Source organism: Mobula hypostoma, chromosome 3, assembly GCF_963921235.1.
Source record: "Mobula hypostoma chromosome 3, sMobHyp1.1, whole genome shotgun sequence".
NCBI lineage: Eukaryota > Metazoa > Chordata > Chondrichthyes > Myliobatiformes > Myliobatidae > Mobula > Mobula hypostoma.
The window spans coordinates 232,081,867-232,104,366 of NC_086099.1; the positions used below are offsets into that span (position 1 = coordinate 232,081,867).

The 22,500-nt window shown below is 47.4% G+C and overlaps 1 protein-coding gene across 14 annotated transcripts in view; it reads left to right on the forward strand.

Moving 5' to 3' along the window:
* plecb (plectin b) overlaps positions 1 to 22,500 on the forward strand; it is a 348,566-nt gene that overhangs the window by 126,944 nt on the left and 199,122 nt on the right. For 2 of the 14 annotated variants that reach the window (XM_063044750.1, XM_063044752.1), the window contains exon 1: positions 1,615 to 2,067. The exons of 10 other annotated variants lie outside the window; for them this stretch is intronic. In XM_063044750.1, the coding sequence (XP_062900820.1) occupies positions 1,959 to 2,067 (109 nt within the window). In that variant the 5' untranslated portion in view covers positions 1,615 to 1,958. Of the gene's footprint in view, positions 1 to 1,614; positions 2,068 to 14,315; positions 14,544 to 22,500 lie in introns of those variants that run through there. 2 more of the 14 variants (XM_063044751.1, XM_063044755.1) reach the window with 2 other exon arrangements.

Here is a 22,500-nt window from a genome sequence, read left to right on the forward strand (position 1 = left end):
CTCAGAGTAGGGGATGTAGGTCATAGGCATATCTGGGCCCATATAACCGTACGCAGAGTGGAAGTTGTGAATCGTACACAGAGCGGGGGAGTGTGTCATCATGTCCAGACTGCTGTCTGTGCAGCCATACACAGAATGTAGCCCACGTATCCTTATGCAGACAAGGGCTTGCTTAACCATACATTGAGTTGAAGTCATGAGTTGTGCACTGAGTGTGACCTGTAAGGTCATGGGTAATTTGGGGTCCAAGTAGTCGTACACAGAGAGCGCCCACGTAACTGCACAGACAGGGATCCGTGTATTTCTATGCAGAGAGGGTTCTGTGTAACTGTATGCAGACAGGTGTCTGTGTAATCATATGCAGTTAAGGGCTCTGCCTAATCATGCACAGAGTATATGATGTGAGTCATTTTCCACAACTGTTGTAAGGCCAATTGGTCTGACATTGCTGTACTGATCCTACACACCATCAACGATTGTGTCAGAGGGGTTAATTTCAAAGGAGAGGTTCAGGGCAAGTCTTCTTACACAGTGAGTGGTGGGTGCCTGGAATGTTCTGAACAGATAGTACCATGATATCTTGTGTAGAGAATGTGGATCATGTATGGGCAGAGGAGAGTTAGTTTAATGGTTATCACACACTTATGATGGGCTGAAGGGTCTGAGTAGTTCAGGAATGTATCAGTGTGTCGGGGTGAGTGTGAGGTATCGGTGTGTCGGGGTGAGTGTGAGCGAGTTGTGCGGTGGAGTGTGAGGGGTTGGTGTTTGGGGCTTACTGTGTCTTGTCTGCTCACTCCAGCCAGATTCAGTGTCAGTGTGTTGCCAAGTCCTTGAGCAGAGCTCTCATGTGTACAGACTTTAATCAGAGGGTATTTATAACCACTGCCCCTCGCAGGGGACAACACAGCTCCTGTCTGTGGTCTTCTGTCCCGTATTGGAGCCGCAGTTGTGTACCCCTCTCTTTCTCCGGCTCTTTGCCTCCTTCGTCCCTTCCTACTGCCTCCACATCTGTGGCTTGTAGGCGTCGAGGTGAATGAAGCTAATTCCTGGTAGGTGTATCCATGACCTTGACGCGATGGCTATACTTTTCTCGTTTTAAATGGAGTGGGGTTGGCATCTGTTTTGAATTTACTGGCAGCAACTAAAGTGCAACTTATCCTAAAATACTCGTGTCGCCTCCTCCTCGTCTCCTCTGGCTGGGTGCCAGGGAACTACTGGCGTCTGTGCTGGTTTGGAAGAATAGGTTACTCTGAAAAGGTGACACCTGTAATGAAAACAGGTTGTGATCTGCGTGTGAGTGAGGGAAAGCGAGCACAATAAACTCCGTGAAACGGAGCAGCAGGAAAGTTGACCAAAGGGAGGGGGTTGGGAGAGCGAGGTAGCGAGGAGAGGTCGGGGTGAGGGGACAAAAGGAAAGGATGAGAAAAGGAGAGAGACGGGACAGGGAGGGGTAGTGGGGGGAGAGAGAGAGAAAAAGGGAGAGATAGTTCAGGGAGGGGTAGTGGGGAGAGAGAGAAAGAGAGGGAGAGTTAGATAGATAGTTCAGGTAGGGGTAGTGGGGAGAGAGAGAGAAAGGGAGGGATAGATAGTTCAGGGAGAGGGAGAGTCTGTAGTAGACGTCGGGACAATTGCAGAGGGGAAGAGCCCGAGAGACAGATAGAGATCGAGCTGGCCGGAGGGTGTGGGGTGTGTGCGATGGTTTGAGTCGATAGCGCACTCTCTGGCTTCAGGCTGACATTGTGCTGTGTTTGGTTTGGCACTGTCGCCAGCCAGTCTCTCCCGTGCTCTGTGTCCTGGGTTATCCTGGATCTACTGCCTTCGTGTGTGGGTCGGTGACTTTGCTGCATTGCAGACACTGGGCAGGGCCCGTAGTTCCTCTGCAGTCTCCACTCCTCCTGCCGGTGACCAGTGATCCGCCGCTCTAGTCTGATCCTCTCCGGGCTGTAACACATCCTCCCATGCCTCACGGTTCGACAGGCCGGCTCTTGCCCTCTTTGGTGGTAGTGGGACATGTTGTCACGCTGCTGGTGGTCTGGCACTGGAGGAAGAGGCAGAGGCAGAGATCAGGTAAGGAGGGTGGAGGGTGTGGGCGGGGTGCTCAGGCGAGCTGCGGAGGGCTGTGGGGCCCACCGGCAGCCAGTATCAGCTGATTTAAGCAAACACTCGGCATTTAACAAAGGAAATTGAAGCGGTGTGTTGTCCGTCTCCATGACAACCTGTCGTGCTATCGTCCAATGGAACCGGTTTAAAAGGGTTATATACAGTGGGGACCGCTTAAAAGGGTTATGTATTGTGGAGACTGGCTTAAAAGGGCTTTGTACATTGTGGGGACCGGTTTAAAAGGACTATGTATACCATGGAAATACATCGGAGCCGAATGTGGACATTCGGCCCTTCAAACCAGTTCTACCATTCCATCATGGAAAATTTATTATCCCTCTCAACCCCATTCCCTTGCCTTCTCCCCGTAACCTTTGACTCCCTGATTAATCAAGAACCTATCAGCCTATTTGGTAAATATACCATATGCGATCTGCTTAAAAGTGCTCTATGCTTTGTGTGAACCTGCTTAAAAGGGCTGTAAACATAGTGGGGATGGGGGCTTCTTAAAACGACGATGCAAGCAGTGATTGAAAATCTTTGTGCAGGCAGGGGGTGAGTTGTGCTGTGAACGAATTGGTAACAGAAGGTGGGGTGAGAAACACAGAAAGCTGTGCCGGACATGTACTTACCTTAGAAATTACTTCAGGTTACCCATAGCCCTCTATTTTTCTAAGCTCCAGGAGCCTCTTTAAAGGCCCTATCGTATCCGCCTCCACCACCGTTGCCGGCAGCCCATTCCACGCACTTACCAGTCTGCGTAAAAAACTTACCCCTGACATCTCCTCTGTACCTACTTCCTAGCACCTTAAACCTGTGTCGTCTCTGGCTGCTTATTGGACAAGAGCAGAATGAGGGAGTCTCAGGTGGAGTGAAGGCAGGGAAAGAGAGTTGGTGGAGCAGGGTGAGAAGTAGTTGTGCAGGATTTGTGTGGCATCTTGTGCTGCCTGGGGATGCAGCCTGAAAGCACAGTGGAAGCGGATTCAACAGCCTTTGTGTGTAAGACTCAGGGATGGGGAAAGTCACGGTCATACAATACAGACCCAGCTTGTCCATACAAACCTAGTTGTCTACATGAGTACCCACATTTGGCCCATCTTTCCTATTGTGTTTAACACATCCAAATGTGCTAAATGCTGTTATTTATTAATGAATTTATGAATTAGAATAAGATCACCCCTCAGCCTCCTTCGCTCCTGGGAAAACAGACCCAGACAGTTCAGCCCCTCCAATACCTCAAACCCTCCAGTCCTGGGAACATAATGTTTCTGCACCTTTTCCAGATGGACACATCATTTGATAACGGGGGTGACACAATGCTCCTGATGAAGGGTCTCAGCCTGAAATGATGACTATTTATTTCCCAACCAGCTGAGTTCCTCCTGCATTTCTTGTGTGCTGCTGTGAGCATGGCCTCAATAATGTCTTGTACCATTGAGCCATGACGTCCTAACTCCGGTACTCAGTTGAGATACAAGAGGGGACTGATACTGCATTTTGAAGTCACACACACACACACACACACTGGAGGAACTCAGTGGGTTAGGCAGGAAATGGACAGTTGACATTTTGGATCAAGACCCTTCATCAGGATTTGTTCTGAAAGTGTCGCAAGTGTACCCCTTGGCTCCACCACCAACCCTGGCAGCCTGCTCACTCACAACTCTCTGTACAAAAGTACACTGCTCTGCACATCTCCTCTAAACTGTCCCCTCTCACCTTAAAGCTATGTCCTCTAGTATTTAACATTTCAATCCTGGGAAATAGATATCCACTTGACGACCTCTCTCTCCTCAAATTTTCTAAACGTCTGTCAGATCTTCCCTCGCCTCTGCTGTTGGCAGAGTAAACAACCCAGGTTTGTCCAGTGTTTTGTAATAGCACATGCCCTTCAAACCAGGGAGCATCCTGGTGAATCTCTTCTGCACCCTCTCCAAAGCCCCCACGTTCTGACCAGCACTGCACACAATACTCCAAGGGTGATCTAACTAGATGTTTGTACAGCTGCAACATGAGTTCCTGACTCTTATAATCAATGTCACAGACTGATGAAGCCAGTTGCTTCTCAGACTCCTATTTAATCTCTCCCCTTTCACCTTAAACCTCTGCACTTTAGCTCATAATTTCTAAATGCTGGGAGACAAGACTGTGCATGTACCCTATCTAAGAGATTGGGGATACGGACCACGTGTAGACATTGGTGGATGATATGGACCATGTGTAGAGTTTGGGGGGGGGTGATACGGGCTACGTGAAGAGATTGGAGGGGGCTGATATGGCCCATGTGCAGAGAATGGGGATATGGACCACATGCAGAGATTGGGAGATGATACGGACCATGTTCAGAGATTGGGAGATGATACGGATGACGTACAGAGAATGGTGGATGATATGGACCAGATGTAGAGAATGGGGGATGATACGGACCAGATGTAGAGATTGGGGGTGATACAGACCACATGTGGAGGTTGGGGGATAATACGGACCACGTGCAGAGATTGGGGGATGATACAGACCAGGTGTAGAGATTGGGTGGGCCTGATATGGAACACGTGCAGAGATTGAAGATACGGACCATGTGCAGGGATTGGGGATACGGATCACTTACAGAGATTGGGGGACGATACGGACCAGGTGTAGAGATTGGGGGACGATACGGACCAGGTGTAGAGATTGGGGGGGCTAATGGGGAACACGTGCAGAGATTGAGGCGGATCGATACCGAGCATGTGCAGAGATTAGACCATAAGACACAGGTGCAAAATTAGGCCATTCATCCCATCGAGTCTGCTCCATCATTCTATCATGGCTGATCTCCATACACCTGCCTTCTCGCCAGATCATAAGACATAGGAACAGAATTAGGCCATTCAGCCCATTTAGTGTGCCGTGCCATTCCATCACAGCTGAACCCAGATCCCACTCAACCCCACACACCTGCCTTCTCGCCATATCCTTTGATGCCCTGACCGATCAGGAAACGACCAACTTTCTCCTTAAAGATACTCATGGACTTGACCTCAACTGCAGTCTGTAGCAGAGCATTCCACAGATTCACCACTCTCTGGCTAAAACAATTCTTCCTTACCTCTGTTCTAAAATGTCGCCCCACAGTTTTGAGGCTGTGTCCTCTCGTTCTGGATAACCCGACCATAGGAAACATCCTCTCCACATCCACCTATCTCATCCTTTCAATATTCGGAAGGTTTCAATGAGATTCAACCCCGCCCCCCCATATTCTTCTAAATTCCAGTGAGTACAGGCCCAAAGCTGCCAAACGCGCTCATATGTTAACCCCTTCGTTCCTGGAATTATCCTTGTGAACCTCTTCTGGACTGTCTCCAACCACAACACATACTTTCTGAGAGATGTGGCCCAAAACTGTTGACTACTCCAAGTGTGGCCTGACTATTGTCTTATAAAGCCTCAGCATTACCTTCTTGCTTTTATATTCTATTCCCTTTGAAATAAATACCAACATTGGATTTGCCTTCTTTAGCACAGACTCAACCTGTAAATGAACCTTGTGGGAGTCTTGCTTGAGGACTCCTAGGTCCCTCTGCACCTCTGATGTTTGAACGTTCTCCCCATTTTATTAATAGTCTGCACTATTGTTGCTTTTACCAAAATGCGTTATCATACATTTCCCCACAGGCTATTCCATCAGCCCATTCTTCCAATTTGTCAAAGTTCTGCTGCAATCACATTGCTTCCTCAGCACTGTCTTCATGCCCCAAAGCCAGCAATTCCATTATCTAAATCATTGACAAACAGTGTGAAACATAGCAGTTCCAGTACCGACCCCTCTGGAACACCACCAGTCACTGGCAACCAACCAGAAAAGGATCCTTTTATTCCCACTCACTGCCTCCTACCAATCACCAGTGCTCTAACCGTGCCAGTGACTTTCCTGAAATACCATGGGCTCTTATCTTGGTAAGCAGCCTCATGTGTGGCACCTTGTCAAAGGTCTTCTGAAAGTTCAAATATACAACATCCACTGCATCCCCTTTATCTATCCTACTTGTAATCTCCTCAAAGGATTCCAACAGGTTTGTCAGACAAGATTTTACCTTGAGGAAACTATGCTGACTTTGTCCTATCATATCCTGTGATACCAAGTACTCCTTAGCAATTGACTCCAACATCTTCCCAACCACTGAAGTCAGGCTAAGTGGTCTATAATTTCCTTTCTGCTGCCTTCCTCCTTTCTTGAAGAGTGAAGTGACATTTGCAAGTTTCCAGTCGTCTGGCATCATGCCAGAGTGTAACGAGTTTTGAAAGATCATTACTAATGCCTCCACAGGCTCTACCACTACCTCTTTCAGAACCCTATGCACCACGTGCAGAGATTGGTGGTGAGGTGATTCAGATCATGTGCAGAGATTGGGGCGGATATAGACCGCATGCAGCTGAAGCATTATGTATCATTCTGGTCACCACACCATAGGAAAGAAATGATGGTGATAGAGAGGGTGTAGAGAACATTCCCCAGGACGCTGCTTGGGATGGAGCGACTCGAAGCTTCACCCGGGATGGAGTAATTGAGTTATCAAGGGAGAATGAATAATCTGGGATTACTTTCCTTGGAGTGGATGAGATTGAAAGCAGAGCTTGTTCGATAGTTGGGAGACCTCTTCCCATAGCACACATTTCTAAATCTAGAGGGCATAGATTTGTAGTAAGGGTTCAAAAGATTAGTGAAGACAGTCACAGGCCCTTTGACCTGCAGTGCCCATGCCAACCATCCTGGTTATCTTCCAATAATGACACTGCCGTCAACCGTATCTCCTGCATTTCCCGGACATTGTGCTCACCCCATCTTCCCAGCTTCATAACAGGGGTAGAGTTCCTTTTGCCCTTATGCACCCCATCCCCCCCCATGAGCCTCTACATCCAACACATCATTCTCAGCAAGCCATGTCTTCCATCTCCAAAGGGATCCTACCATCAAGCACATCTTTACCTCCTTCCCAATTCTCTGCTTTTCAGAGGGATCACTCCCTTCATGATTCCCTTGTCTATTCGTCATCCCCTCTAAATCTACCTCCCAGCACTATCCCTGCAACTGACTGAAATGATACACCTGCCTATCCACCACCTCCCTCATCTCCATTCAGGGCCCGAAACAGTGCTTCCAGGGGAGGCAACACTTCACCTGCAAATCTGTTGCAGTCGTCTATTGTGTCTGATGTAGCCACCTCCACATTGCTCAGACCCGTCCTAAATTTGGGGAATGCTTTGTTGAGCACCTCTGCTCCATCTGCCACAAGTGGAACTTCTGGAGGGCCAACTGTTTTAATTTTTAACCCCAATGCCATTCGACATGTTGGTCCATGGCCTCTTCTCTTTGCCACTCTCAAGATGGAGGAGCAACTCCTCATTTTCCAGCTGTGGAGGCCAACTCACTGGGTGGGAGTTGATAGGTTCTTAATTAGGTTGCAAAGGTAGGGGAATGAGATGAGAGAGAAAATGGATCAGCCATGATGAAATGCTGGAGCAGACTTAGTAGGCTGAATGGCCTAATTCTGCTCCTATCTCTTGTGGGCTTATGGTCTGGTATTCTGTCCGGGTAGCCTCTAAGCTGATGACATCAATGTTGATTTCTCCTTCCAGTAAAAGAAAATTCCCATCCCTTCCCTCTTCTATTCTCCTTTCTGGCATCTTACCCCTTCTGTTTACCTACCTATCACCTCCCTCTGGTGCCCTTCCTACCCTTTCTCCTATGGTCCACTCTCCTGTCCTGTCAGATTCCTTTCTCTGCAGCCTTTTACCTTTCCTACCCTTCGCCTATCACCTTCTAGCTATCCTCCTCCTATACCCCACTTTTTTTATTCTGGCACCTTCCCCTTTCCTTTCCACTCTTGAAGAAGGATCTCACCATGAAACTTCAACTGTTTATTCATTTTCCTAGATGCATTTTGTATGTCTTACTCTGGATTTCTAGCATCTGCAAAATCTGTGTTTATGAGCTAGTCCCAATTCTTATCCCATATCCATCGATGGCCTTACTCTTCTCCCCTTAGTATAGTTATAAAAATTTCTTTAGTAAAGAGAACAACTCGTGATTGAACAGGTTTCGGGCTACATGCTGCCAAATGTGTCTAACTTGGATGGGCTATCATGGTGGGCAAGGGCCAGTTGGACCGAAGGGCCTGGTTCTGTGCAATATGAGTCGCAGTACCTCTCCAGATGTTGTTGCTGTTCTTGCCTCCACTGACTACTCATGGTGTGAACAATTTCTCTCCGTTGATCCGCTCCCTCAAGGCAACACGCATCTAGTTCTGCATCAGAAACATTCTGGCTCCCTACCATGTCTACTGATATCATAGGGAACGGTACAATACGGCACAGTCACCAGGCACTTCACCCATGATGATAGTGCCGACCTTAATGCCAAATTAATCTAATCCCTTCTGCCTGCACATGATCCGTATCCCTCTATTCCAAGTCTGTCTAAATGTCACACTTGACCACATTCCAGGTGCTCACCGTTCTCTGTATAAAAAAACCTTGCCTGCACATCTCCTTTGAAACTTCTTTCATCTCACTTTAAATGCTTGCCTTCTAGTTTGACATTTTTATCCTGGGGAAAGGACTCTGGCTGTTTACGCTATCAACTATGATGACTCCCATCAGTCTCTGATAGTCCAGAGCAAAATTCCAAATGTCTCCAACCTTTCCTCATAGTTCATACTCTCTCATCCAGTTAACATCCTGGCAAAACTCACCTGCACTCTCTCCACATCCCATAATGGGATGACCAGAATTGCACATTGTACTCCAAGTGGTGAGAGGAGATCACAGATAGTGTTAGGGAGTCGATTTACCCAATGAGAGTTAAACCTGGGACCAGTGTCTGGGCCGTGTGCTCAGATAGATCATGTTGTTGTTGGGTACAGTGTCCTGCTGCTCATTGTGTGACCAGAGACACGTTCATTCCTCTCCAGCCTGCACGCGGACTGGTGTTGGTGGAGGCAGCAGTGAGTGGTGTGAATAGTTCTCTCCTGGTCTGGAGAGAAGAGTGCCTCCATCCCCCCTCCCCATCTCCCCCAGAATGGTGGTGTGAATGGTTCTTGCCTGGTTTGGAAAGAGGAGTACCTCCATCCCCCCTTGCCATCTCCCCAGTAGTGGGTGTTGTGAACAGTTCTCTCCCCTCCCAACTTCCGTCCTCGCCCTTCCATGTCCGCTTCCTTTGATATACTTGGTATCAAAAGGGCAGGCAGGAAGCCATAGGTAGTGGTGTGGTTCTGTTGGTAAGAGATGGAATTACATCTTTAGAAAGAGGTGACATTGAGTCAGTGAATGTTGAATTTTTCTGGGTGGTGTTACGAAACTGCAAGGGAGTTAAGAGGAGCAGATAGGGAGACAGATTCAGGAAAGGGGTAATAATAACAGAGTTGTTGTGGTGGGAGATTTTAATTTCCCAAATATTGATTGGCATCTCCCTAGAGTGAGGGGTTTAGATGGGGTGGAGTGAGTTAGGTGTGTTCAGGAAGGTTTCTTGACACAATATGTAGATCAGCCAACAAGAGGAGAGGCTGTACTTGATCTGGTATTGGGAAATGAACTTGGTCAGGTGTCAGGTCTCTCAGTGAGAGAGCATTTTGGCGATAGTGACCACAATTCTATCTCATTTAGCATAGCATTGAAGAGGGATAGGAACAGATATGTTAGGGAAACGTTTGATTGGAGTAAGGGGAAATATGAGGCTATCAGGCAGGAACTTGGAAGCATAAATTGGAAACAGATGTTCTCAGGGAAATGTACGGAAGAAATGTGGCAAATGTTCAGGGGATATTTACTTGAGGTTCTGCACAGGTACATTCCAATGCGACAGGGAAAGGATGTTAGGGTACAGGAACGGTGGTGTACAAAGGCTGTTTTAAGTCCAGTCAAGAAGATAAGAAGAGCTTATAAAAGGTTCAAAAAAACTAGGTAATGATAGAGAGCTAGAAGATTATAAGGCTAGCAGGAAGGAGCTCAAGAAAGAAATTAGGAGAGCCAGAAGGGGCCATGAGAAGGCTTTGGTGTACAGGATTAAGGAAAACCCCAAGGCATTCTACAAGTATGTGAAGAGCAAGAGGATAAGATTCGAGAGTATAGGACCAATTAAGTGGGACAGTGGAAGAATGTGTATGGAACTGGAGGAGATAGCGGAGGTACTTAATGAATACTTTGCTTCAGTATTCTTTATGGAAAAGGATCTTGGCAATTGTAGGGATGACTTGCAGTGGACTGAAAAGCTTGAGCATGTAGATATTAAGGAAGAGGATGTGCTGGAGCTTTTGGAAAGCATCAAGTTGGATAAGTCACCGGGACTGGATGGGATGTACCCCAGGCTACTGTGGGAGGTGAGTGAAGAGATTGCTCAGCCTCTGGCAATGATCTTTGCATCATCAGTGGGGACAGGAGAGATTCCAGAGGATTGGAGAGTTGCGGATGTTGTTCCCTTATTCAAGAAAGGGGGTAGAGATAGCCCAGGAAATTATAGTCCAGTGAGTCTTTCTTCAGTGGTTGGTAAGTTGATGGAAAAGATCCTGAGAGTTAGGATTCATGAACATTTGGAGAGGCATAATATGATTAGGAATAGTCAGCATGGCTTTGTCAAGGGCAGGTCATGCCTTACGAGCCTGTTTGAATTTGTTGAGGATGTGACTAAACATATTGATGAAGGAAGAGCAGTAGATGTAGTGTATATGGATTTCAGCAAGGCATTTGATAAGGTACCCCATGCAAGGCTTATTGAGAAAGTAAGGAGGCATGGGATCCAAGGGGACATTGCTTTGTGGATCCAGAATTGGCTTGCCCACAGAAGGCAAAGAGTGGTTGTAGACGGGTCATATTCTGCATGGAGGTCTGTCACCAGTAAGGTGCCGCAGGGATCTGTTCTGGGACCCTTACTCTTTGTGATTTTTATAAATGACCTGGGTGAGGAAGTGGAGGGATGGGTTGGTAAATTTGCTGATGACACAAAGGTTGGAGGTGTTGTGGATAGTGTGGAGGGCTGTCAGAGGTTACAGCGGGACATTGATAGGATGTAAAACTGGGCTGAGAAGTGGCAGATGGGGTGCAATCCAGATAAGTGTGAGGTGGTTCATTTTGGTAGGTCAAATATGATGGTAGAATATCTCATTAATGGCAGTGTGGAGGATCAGAGGGATCTTGGGGTCTGAATCCATAGGACACTCAAAGCTGCTGCGCAGGTTGACTCCGTGGTTAAGAAGGCATACAGTGCATTGGCCTTCATCAACCGTGGGATTGAGTTTAAGAGCAGAGACGTAACATTGCAGCTATACAGGACCCTGATCAGACCCCATATGGAGTACTGAGCTCATTGCTGGTCGCCTCACTACAGGAAGGATGTGGAAACTATAGAAAGGGTGCAGAGGATATTTATAAGGATGTTGCACGGATTGGGGAGCATGCCTTTTGAGAATAGGTTGAGTGAACTTGGCCTTTTCTCCTTAGAGCGATAGAGGATGAGAGGTGACCTGATAGATGTGTACAAGATGATGACAGGGATTGATCGTGTGGATAGTCAGAGGCTTTTTCCTAGGGCTGAAATTGCTGACATGAGAGGGTGATAAGGTGCTTGGAAATAAGTACAGAGAGAGGAGATGTCAGGGGTAAGTGTTTTACGCAGAGAGTGGTGAGTGCCTGGAATGGGCTGCCGGCAGTGGAGGTAGAAACAATAGGGTCTTTTAAGAGACTCCTGGATAGGTACATGGAGCTTAGAAAAATAGAGGGTTATGGGTAAGCCTAGGTAATTTCTAAGGTAAGGACATGTTCGACACAGCTTTGAGGGCCAAAGAGCCTGTCTTGTGTTTCTATGTTTCTAAAAAAGCCATTATGGGAATCATATGTGGGCCTCCAAATAGCAGCCAAGATGTGGGGTTGAGGTTGCAAAGGGAGCTGGAAAAGGCATGCAATAAGGGTAATGACACAATTGAAATAGGTCACTTGAATTTGCAAGGAGTTTGGTAAAATCAGGTTGGTATTGGGTGACAAGTTAGGGAATTTGTTGAGTACCTAGGAGGTGCCTTTTTCGTGCAGCTTGTGCTTGAGCCTACTCAGGGCAATGCTCTCTTAGATTGGGTGTTGTACAGTAACCCAGAACTTATGAGGGAGCTCAATGTAAAGGAACCCCAAGGAGGTAGTGATCATAATATGATTGAATTCACTCTGCAGTTTGAGAGGGACAAGCATAACTCACGTGTTTCAGTATTGCAATGGAATAAAAGGAATTTCAGAGGCATGAGAGAAGAGCTTGCCCAGCTGGATTGGAGGAGAATACTGGCAGGGATGACGGCAGAGCCAAGGTGGCTAAAGTTTCTGGGAATAGTTCAGAAGACACAAGATAGATATGTCCTACAAAAAGAAATTGTTCTCACGTGGCAGGGGTAGGCAACCATGGCTGACAAGGGAAGTTAGGGACTATGTAACAGTCAAGGAAATCCAACAAAAGGCAACTTAAGAAGCTATAAGGGAAAAGATGAAATATGAGGGAAAACTAGCCAATAATACAAAGGTTTTTCAGTTATATGAAGAGTAAAATGGAGGTGAAAGTTAATATTGGACCACTGGAAAATGATGCTAGTTATGTAGTAATGATTGACAAAAAAATAGCAGATGAACTTAATGGGTGCCTTGCATCTGTGGCAGTCTTCATTGTGGAAAACTGCCAGTGTGCCAGAGGTCCACGAGTGTCAGGGAGCAGGAATGAGTGCCATTGCTTTACAAAAGAAAAAGTGCTAGGCAAACTTAAGATGGATAAGTCACCTGGGCCAGATGGAATACGCCCCAGAACCCTGGGAGAGGTTGCTGAAGAGATAATGGATCCATTGGTCATGATCTTTCAAGAATCACTTGATTCTGGCATGGTCCCACAGAACTGGAAGATTTCAGATGTCACTCCACTCTTTGAGGGGAGGAAGGCAAAAGAAAGGAAATTATAGGCCAGGTAGCCTATCCTTGGTGGTTGGGCAAGTGTTGGGGTCTGTTATTAAGGATAAGCTTTTGGGGTACTTGGAGACTGATGATAAAGTAAGTCAAAGTCAGCATGGTTTCTGTAAAGGGAAATCTGCTAATGTTCTTTGAGGAAGTAACAAGCAGCGTGGACAAAGGAGAGGCAGCAGATGTCATTTACTTGGATTTTCAGAAAGCATTTGATAAGCTGCCACACATAAGGCTGTTTAACAAGATAAAATCCTGTGGTGTTACAGGAAAGATACTGGCATGGATACAGGAATGGCTGACAGGCAGGAGGCAGTGAGTGGGAATAAAAGGGGCCTTTTCTGGTTGGCTGCCAGTGACTAGTGGTGTTCCTCAGGGGTCTGTCTTGGGACCCCTGCTTTTCACATTCTATGTCATTGATTTAGATAATGGAATTGATGGCTTTGTGGCAAAGTTTGCAGATGATATGAAGATAGGTGGAGGGGTAGGTAGTGCTGTGGAAGCAATGTGATTGCAGATGGACTTAGACAAATTGGAATTGGCAAAAAAAGTGGCAGATGGAATACAATGTTGGAAAATGTACGAGAATGCATTTTGGTAAAATGAACAATAGTGCAGACTATTATCTAAGTGGAGTGAAAATACAAACATCAGAGGTGCAGAGGGACTTCGGAGTCCTAGCGGGTTAATTCACAGCTTGAATCTTTGATCAAGAAGGCAAATGCATTGTTGGCATTTATTTAAGGGGAATAGAACATAAAAGCAAGGAGATAATACTGAGGCTTTATAAGACACTAGTCAGGCTGCACTTGTGGTATTGTCAACAGTTTTGGGCCCCATACTTCTGAAAAGATGTATTGTCATTGGAGAAGTTCCAGAGGAGGTTCACGAGGATGATCCCGGGAATGAAGGGTTAACATATGAGGAGCATTTGGCGGTTTTAGGCCTGTTTATGGGGTTGAGTGGGATCGGCCATGGTGGAATGGTGGAGCAGACTCGCTGGCTGAAGGGTCTAAACTTGCTCCTCTGTCTGATGGTCTTATGGACTCTCCCTCTCCCCCACTATCCTCCCGTCCCCGCTGTCGTTCCTCGCCCTGGATTCCCGCTGCTAATCGGTTGATGAGGGGATTCTGGTGTTGAGAGTGACTGGTGTCGTTGCCCTTTTAACAGCGTAGTGTGCCGTGGGTGTTGGCTGAGCCAAGGTTCAGAGTCCGCTATGCCGTGTGGAGGGTGTGGCTGTTCGCTGAGGCCCGGCTGGGGATAGTTGGTTTGTAGATGGGTGTGTCATCGGACAGAGTGTTGTTCGTACTGCTCGCCGCGGGATTGTGTGAGCAGACCCGGTGGGGAGTGATCTGTATCGGAAGCCCGCTGCTGCTGGGTACGGGACACCATGTGGAGCGGGCAGAGGCTAGAGCTGTCAGCGTGGTGCAGCTACACCAAGGAGAGGGATATTAACCATTACCTACTGACACAGATGTGCTGTCTGGGTGGGTATCAAGTTTCCTCACTGCTCTGTTAACCTACAACACTGCTCTGCCTGGTTAACCTTACGTGAACGAACGTCACTGTGCCTTGTTAACCCCTTGCGAACCAGCGTCACGCTAGGAACTGCCTTTTTAACCCCACATGAGCCAACCTCTGCCTTACCCAATAATCCTACGTGAACCCACCCTCCGTTTTGTTAACCTCTTTTGTACCAGCCTCACTGTTTCCCATTAATCCCATGTGAACCAATCGCTGTGCCATTTTAACCCCTTATGAACTGCATCACTTTAGGCAGTGCCCCATTAACCCCACATGTACCAACTTCAGTACCTTGCCCCAATGACCCCATGTGAGCCAGCAACATTCTGCCCTGTTAACCCCTTGTGAACCAGCATCACTGTATCCCAATAATTCCTGTGAACTGTCACTGTGCCATTTAACCCATCATGAACCAGCGTCACTCCAAGAATGACCCAATTAGCCCCACATGAACCAACATCACTGATCCCTTGTGAATTTATGTCACTCCAAGAATGAGCCTCATTAATCCCATATGAACCCATGTCACTCTGTTTCCTGCCTTTGTCAGTTACCTTCACTTTGTTAACCCTTTGCAAACTATCCTCACCCACACCCTACTAGCTTGTTTTTTTTTCCTATTTTGGTGAGAGGGCATTTGTCTTTAATTTTGGGATTAATCAGAATAAACAACTTATTCCAGGGGAGAGTCCAGCAACAGATATTCGCTTTACCAGCATGGACATGTCAGATACTAGACGAGCTGTGTGCAACATAGGCGGGTGGGGAGACAGTTAAAGTGCCGCAGTAACATACAAAATGCTGGAGGAACTCAGCAAGTGAGGCAGCATGTTGGGAAATGAATAAACAGTCAACACCATCAGGACTTCATGAAGAATTTCAGCCCAAAATGGTGACTGTTTATTTTTCTGACCGCTGAATTCCTCCAGCATTTTGAATGTATTACTCTGGATTTTCAGCGTCTGCAGAGTCTCCTGTGTTGCTTCCTACTTCAAGCATTGGAGACTTCTCAAGATGTATCAAACCATGATGGACAGAGATGGGGTGAACAGTCCTTTGGCCAGGGTTGGGGAATCACGAATTAGATACAGAAGTAAGGTTGGGGGGGAAAGCGTAATGGGAACCTGAGGGGCAACGTATAACACAGAAGGTGCTGGATATAGGCAACCAACTGCCAGAGGGAAGTGCCTGAGGCAGGAAGGGACATTAGATACATTTAAGAAGTAACAGCTTCTTCCTCTCGTACAGGGTTCTCTAAAGGTTAATTTGGAGGTTGAGTCGGTGGTGAGGAAAGGAAATGCAATGTTGGCCATTATTTCAAGAGGACTAGAATATAAAAACATGGATGTGATGCTGACACTTCATAAGGCATTGGTCAGGATGCCCTTGGAGTATTGTGAGAAGTATTGGGTCCCATATCTAAGAAAAGATGTGCTGGCATAAGGAGGTTCACGAGATTGATTCAGGGAATGAAAGGTTTTAATGTCTGAGGAACGTTTAATGGCTCTGGGCCTCTGCTCGCTGGAGTTTAGAAGAATGGGAGGGGGTGGGATCTCATTGAAAACTATTGAGCATTGAAAGCCTCGATGGAGTGGATGTGGAAAGGATGTTTCCTGTAGTAGGAGAGTCTGGGACTAGAGAGCACAGCTTCAGAATAGCAGGACATCTGTTTAGAATAGAGATGAGGAGGAATTTCTTGAGCCAGAAGGTGGTGAATCTGTGGAATTCATTGCTATAGGCAGCTGTGGTGGCCAAGTCATTGAGTATATTTAAAGCTAGACTCTTCATCAGGACTTGATGAAGTGATCTTGAGTTCTGTGTGGGGGCTCTTGCTGTGCTCCCGTGTGTGTGGGCTCTTGCCATGTCCCCGTGCCCGTGTCTGTAGGCTGTGGGCTCTCGCCATGCTCCAGTGCGTGTGGGCTCTCGCTGTACCCCCGTGCCCGTGTCTGTAGTCTGTGGACTCTCGCCGTGCCCCCGTGCCCGTAGGCTGTGGGCTCTCACCGTGCCCGTGTCTGTAGGCTGTGGGCTCTTGCCGTGCCCCCGTGCCTGTGTCTGTAGGCTGTGGGCTGTCGCCGTGCCCCCGTGTCCGTGTCTGTAGGCAGTGAGCTCTTGCCGTGCCCCCGTGCCCGTGTCTGTAGGTTGTGGGCTCTCGCCGTGCCCGTGTCTGTAGGTTGTGGGCTCTCGCCGTGCCCGTGTCTGTAGGCTGTGGGCTCTCGCTGTGCCCCCATGCCCGTGTCTGTAGGCTGTGGGCTCTCACCGTGCCTGTGTCTGTAGGTTGTGGGCTCTCGCCATGCCCCCGTGCCCGCGTCTTTAGGTTGTGGGCTCTCGCTGTGCCCCCATGCCCATGTCTGTAGGCTGTGGGCTCTCACTGTGCCCCCATGCCCGTGTCTGTAGGCTGTGGGCTCTCACCGTGTCTGTAGGCTGTGAGCTCTCGCCATGCCCCCGTGCCTGTGTCTTTGGGCTGTGGGCTGTCGCTGTGTCCCCGTGTCCATGTCTGTAGGCTGTGAGCTCTTGCTGTGCCCCTGTGCCCGTGTCTGTCGGCTGTGGGCTCTCGCCGTGCCCCCGTGCCCGTGTCTGTAGGCTGTGGACTCTCACCGTGCCCATGGCTGTGGGCTGTCGCCGTGCCCGTGCCCCCGGCTGTGGGCTCTCACACCATGCGACATAGGAGCAGAATTAGTCCATTCAGCCCATCGATCTTCTCACCATTTCATTATGACTGATCCCGGATACCATTCAACCCCTTTACACCTGCCCTCTCACCATAAGAACATAAGATATAGGAGCAGGAGTAGGCCATCTGGCCTGTCGAGCCTGTTCCACCATTCAATAACATTATGGCTGGTCCAGCCATGGACTCATCTCCACCTACCTGCCTTTTCCCCATAACCTTTAATTCTCCTTGAAATCCCTTGGCGCCCTGCCTAATCAGGAAACTATCAACTTCTGTTTTGAATATACCGACAGACTTGGCCTCCATCGCAGTCTGTGGCAGATTATTCCACAGTTTCACCACTTTTTGGCTAAAAAACATTCCTCCTCCTGTTCTGAGAGGTTGCCTCTCAATTTTGAGTCTGTACCATCTAGTTCTGGATAACCCCACCATAGGAAACATCCTCTCCACATACACCCTATCTAGTTCTTTCAACATTTGGTAGATTTCAATGAGATCCCCCACGTACTTCTAAATTCCAAACAGTACAAGCCCAAAGCTGCCAAATGCTCCTCATATGCTAACCGCTTCATTTCTGGAATCATTATCGTGAACCTTCTCTGGGTTCTGTCCAATGACAATACATCCTTTCTGAGATAAGGGGCCCAAAACTGTTGACAATACTCCCATGTGTGGCCTGACTGGTTTCTTATAAAGGCTCAGCATTATCTCCTTGCTTGTACATTCGATTCCCTTTGAAAGAAATGCCTACATTGGATTTGCCTTCCTTACCACAGACTCGATCTGTAAATTCATCTTCTGGGAGTCTTGCACGAGGACTCCTGAGTTCCTCTGCACCTCTGATGTTTGAATTTTCTCCCCAATTAGATGATAGTCTGTACTATTGTTCCTTCTACCAAGCTGTATTATCATACATTTCCGAGCACTTTATTCCATCTTCCACATCACCAGCAGCCAACCAGAAAAGGCCCCTTTTATTCCCACTCACTGCCTCCTGCCTGTCAGCCATTCCTCTATTCGTGCCAGTAGCTGTCCTGTAATGCCATCTTGTTAAGCAGCCTCATGTGTGGCACCTTATTAAATACCTTTTGAAAATGCAAGTAAATGACATCTACTGTCTAACTCTGCTTGTTACTTTCTTGAAGAATTCCAACAGATTTGTAAGGCAAGATTTCCCTTTACAGAAACTATGCTGACTTTGACTTAATTTATCATTAGTCTCGAAGTACCTCAAAAGTTCATCCTTAATAATTGACTGCAACACTCAGTGGAGAAAAGTATAGTCGATGTTTTGGGCTGTACTTTTTTTCATAGATGCTGCCTGGCCTGCTGAGTTCCTCCAGCATTTTGTGTGTGTTGCTCGGATTTCCAGCATCTGCAGATTTTGTCTTGTTTTTAACTCATTAAGTTCATCTGCCATTTCTTTGCTGCCCCATTACCACATCACTGTCATCATTTTCTACTGGTTCAATATCAGCTCTCATCTTCCTTTTACTCGTTAAAAAACTTATGGTATGCTGCTTTAAATTATTGACTAGTCAGCCCTCATATTTCATCTTATCCCTTCGTATAGCCTTTTTTGTTGCCTTTTGGGAGTATCCAGAACTAGAGGGCACAGCCACAAACTTGAGGGGTAACCCTTTAGGAAAGGAGGTTTTTTTTTTAGCCAGACAGTAGTAAATCTATGGAATACTCTGCCACAGACTGCGGTGGAGACCAAGGCCATGTATATATTTATGGTGGAAAATGATAGTTTCCTGATTGGTCAAGGCATTAAAGGATATGACGAGAAGGCAGGTCTATGGGGTTGAGTGGGATCCGGGATCAGACATCCGGGATGAAATGGCAGAGCAGACTAGGTGGGCTGAATGGACTAATTCTGCTCCTATGTCTTATCGTCTTGTGGTATTTTTTGGTTTTTAAAAGTTTCCCAATCATCTGACTTCGCACTCACTTTTGCTACCTTGTATGCCCTTTCCTTGGCTTTTTTGCAGTCCTTAACTTCTTTTGTCAGCCATGGTTGTCAACCCGTGCCATCTGAGAACTTCTTCCTCTGTGGGACATATCTATCCTGTGCCTCCTGAACTATTCCCAGAACTCTCAGCCATCTCTGCTCTGCTGTCATCCCTGCTAGTATCTTCCACCAATCCACCTGGGCAAGCTCCTCTCTTTCTGTGCCCCAGTGCCTGTGTGCGGGCTCTTTCTGTGCCCCAGTGCCTGTGTGCGGGCTCTTTCTGTGCCCCAGTGCCTGTGTGCGGGCTCTTTCTGTGCCCCAGTGCCTGTGTGCGGGCTCTTTCTGTGCCCCAGTGCCTCTGTGCGGGCTCTTTCTGTGCCCCACTGCCTGTGTGCGGGCTCTTTCTGTGCCCCACTGCCTGTGTGCGGGCTCTTTCTGTGCCCCACTGCCTGTGTGCGGGCTCTTTCTGTGCCCCACTGCCTGTGTGCGGGCTCTTTCTGTGCCCCACTGCCTGTGTGCGGGCTCTTGCAGTGCCCCACTGCCTGTGTGCGGGCTCTTTCTGTGCCCCAGTGCCTGTGTGGACTCTTTCTGTGCCCCACTGCTTGTGTGTGGACTCTTGCAGTGCCCCACTGCCTGTGTGTGCTCTTGCAGTGCTCCATTGCCTGTGCGTGGGCTCTTGCTGTGCCCCAGTGCCTGTGTGTGGGCTCTTTCTGTGCCCTACTGCCTGTGTCTGTGGACTCTGAAGTTTGGCGCAAATTAAAAATAAACGTTTTGCGTGACAGGAATGCCTTACTCACAGTTTGTTTCCGCCTGATCTCAGTCTGTTGAAAGCAGCTAAAATTAATTGTTAGACAGGGTTTAATGTGGACCAGATGTGGGAACAGGAGCTGTTCTCAAACTGTCTAGGGCCTGTGACTGCTGTACGATATATCAGCTTGGTGTGCCCCCGGACCTCCGACTCCTCACTTGCATGACCTGCCCTCTGCACAGCTCCACCTCTTGCAGGCAGGTCACCCTGAATACACTTCATGGAACTCTGCCAAACCAAACTGAGTGCCCCCAAATCTTCACCCAATGCCACACCCCTCAAAATTACCCCCACAAGTTCACCAGCCGGAAAATCAGCCCTTCCCCTCCAACCCACCATTTTAGCCAATTTTCACTGAAGCACCACTGAGAGTGTCCGCACCAGCTACATCACCATCTGGTACTGGAATTGCAAACTATCTGACCACAAGCCCCGACAAAGGATTGTGAGGACCTCTGAGAGGATCGTCAGGGCTTCTCTCCCATCCATCATAGATAGTTATCAGACAAGTACCGTGTTGCAGGGCCCTTAGGATTGTGTATGATCATTTACTTTGGCAGAAGAAATGAAGGGGTTGACTTAAATGGAGGAAAAAAAAACAAAAAACTGATGGGCAAAAGGACTTGGGAGTCCTTGTACAGGATTCCCTAAAGGTTAATTTGCAGGCTGAGTCTGGTGAGGAAAGCAAATGCGATATTAGCCTGCATTTGAAGAGGACTAGAATATAAAAGCAAGGATGTAATGTTGAGACTTTATAAAGCACTGGTGATACTGTGAGCAGTTTTGGGCCCCTCATCTTAGAAAGGATGTGCTGAAACTGGAGAGGGTTCAAAGGAGGTTCACGAAAATGATTTCTTGGATTGAATAGCTTGTCATATTAAGAGTGTTTGATGGCTCTGGGCCTGTATTCACAAGGATTCAGAAGAATGAGGGGTGACCTCATTGAAACCTATCGAATGGTGAAAGGCCTTGATAGAGTGGATGTGGAGAGGATGTTTCCTATATTGCTTAAGGTAAAACCCTATGGCGTTACAGGAAAGATACTGGCATGAATAGCGGAATGGCTGACAGGCTAGAGGCAGTGAGTGGGAATAAAAGTGGTTGGCTTCCAGCGACTGGTGATGTTCCTCCATTATTTGGATAATGGAATTGATAGCTTTGTAGCAAAGTCTGCGGATGTTATGAATTGAACTGAATTGACTTTATTGCTTACATCCTTCATATGCATGAGGAGGAAACATCTTTGTTTCATCTCTGTCTAAATGTGCGATTTATAGTAACTTTTAATAAATAGCATGTACAACAGGATAGTCAATATAACATAGAAATACAGTTGTGTCAGCATGAATTAATCAGTCTGCTGGCCTGGTGGAAGAAGCTCTCCTGGAGCCTGTTGGTCCTGGCTTAAACGCTGTGGTACTGGTTCCTGGATGGTAGCAGCTGGAACAGTTTGTGGTTGGGGTGACTCGGGTCCCCAATGATCCTTCAGGCCCTTTATACACACCTGTCGCTGTAAATGTCCTGAATCATGGGAAGTTCACAACGGTAGATGTGCTGGACTGTCCACACCACTCTCTGCAGAGTACAGTTCCCATACCAGGCAGTGGTGCAGCCAGTCAGGATGCTCTTAATTGTGCCCCTGTAGAATGTTTTTTAGGATTTGGGGACCCATACCAAACTTCCTCAATTGTCTTAGGTGAAAGAGGTGCTGTTATGCCTTTTTCACCACACAGACGGTATGTACAGACCACGTGAGATTCTCGGTGATGTTCATGCCAAGGAACTTAAAGCTGTTCACCCTCTTAACCCTAGAATCATTGATGTCAATAGGGCAAACACGAGGAAATCTGCAGATGCTGGAAATTCAAGCAACACAGATTTAAAAAAAATGCTGGTGAACGCAGCAGGCCAGGCAGCATCTATAGGAAGAGGTACAGGGTCACCCCTCAATTTTGAGGCTGTGTTCTCTAGTTCTGGATACCCCCACCATAGAAAACATCCTCTCCACATCCACCCTGTCTAGTCCTTTCAAAATTCAATGAGATCCCCCCCCCATTCTTCTAAATTCCAGTGAGTACAGGCCCAAAGCTGCCAAATGCACCTCATATGTTAACCCCTTCGTTCCCAGAATCATCCTCGTGAAACGACTCTGGAATCTTTCCAACGACAACACATCCTTTCTGAGATATGGGGCCTAAAAGCATTGACAATACTCCCAAGTGTGGCCTGGCTACTGTCTTATAAAGGCTCAGCATTATCTCCTGGCTCTTGTAACCTATTCACCTCGAAATAAATGCCAACACTGCATTTGCCTTCTTTACCACAGACTCAACCTGTGAATTAACCTTCTGGGAGATTTGCACAAGGCCTCCCAAGTTCCTCTGAACCTCTGATGTTTGAACCTTCACCCCACTTAGATAATAGTCCGCACTATTGATCCTTTTATCAAAATGTATTATCATGCATTTCCCAACACTATTCCATCTG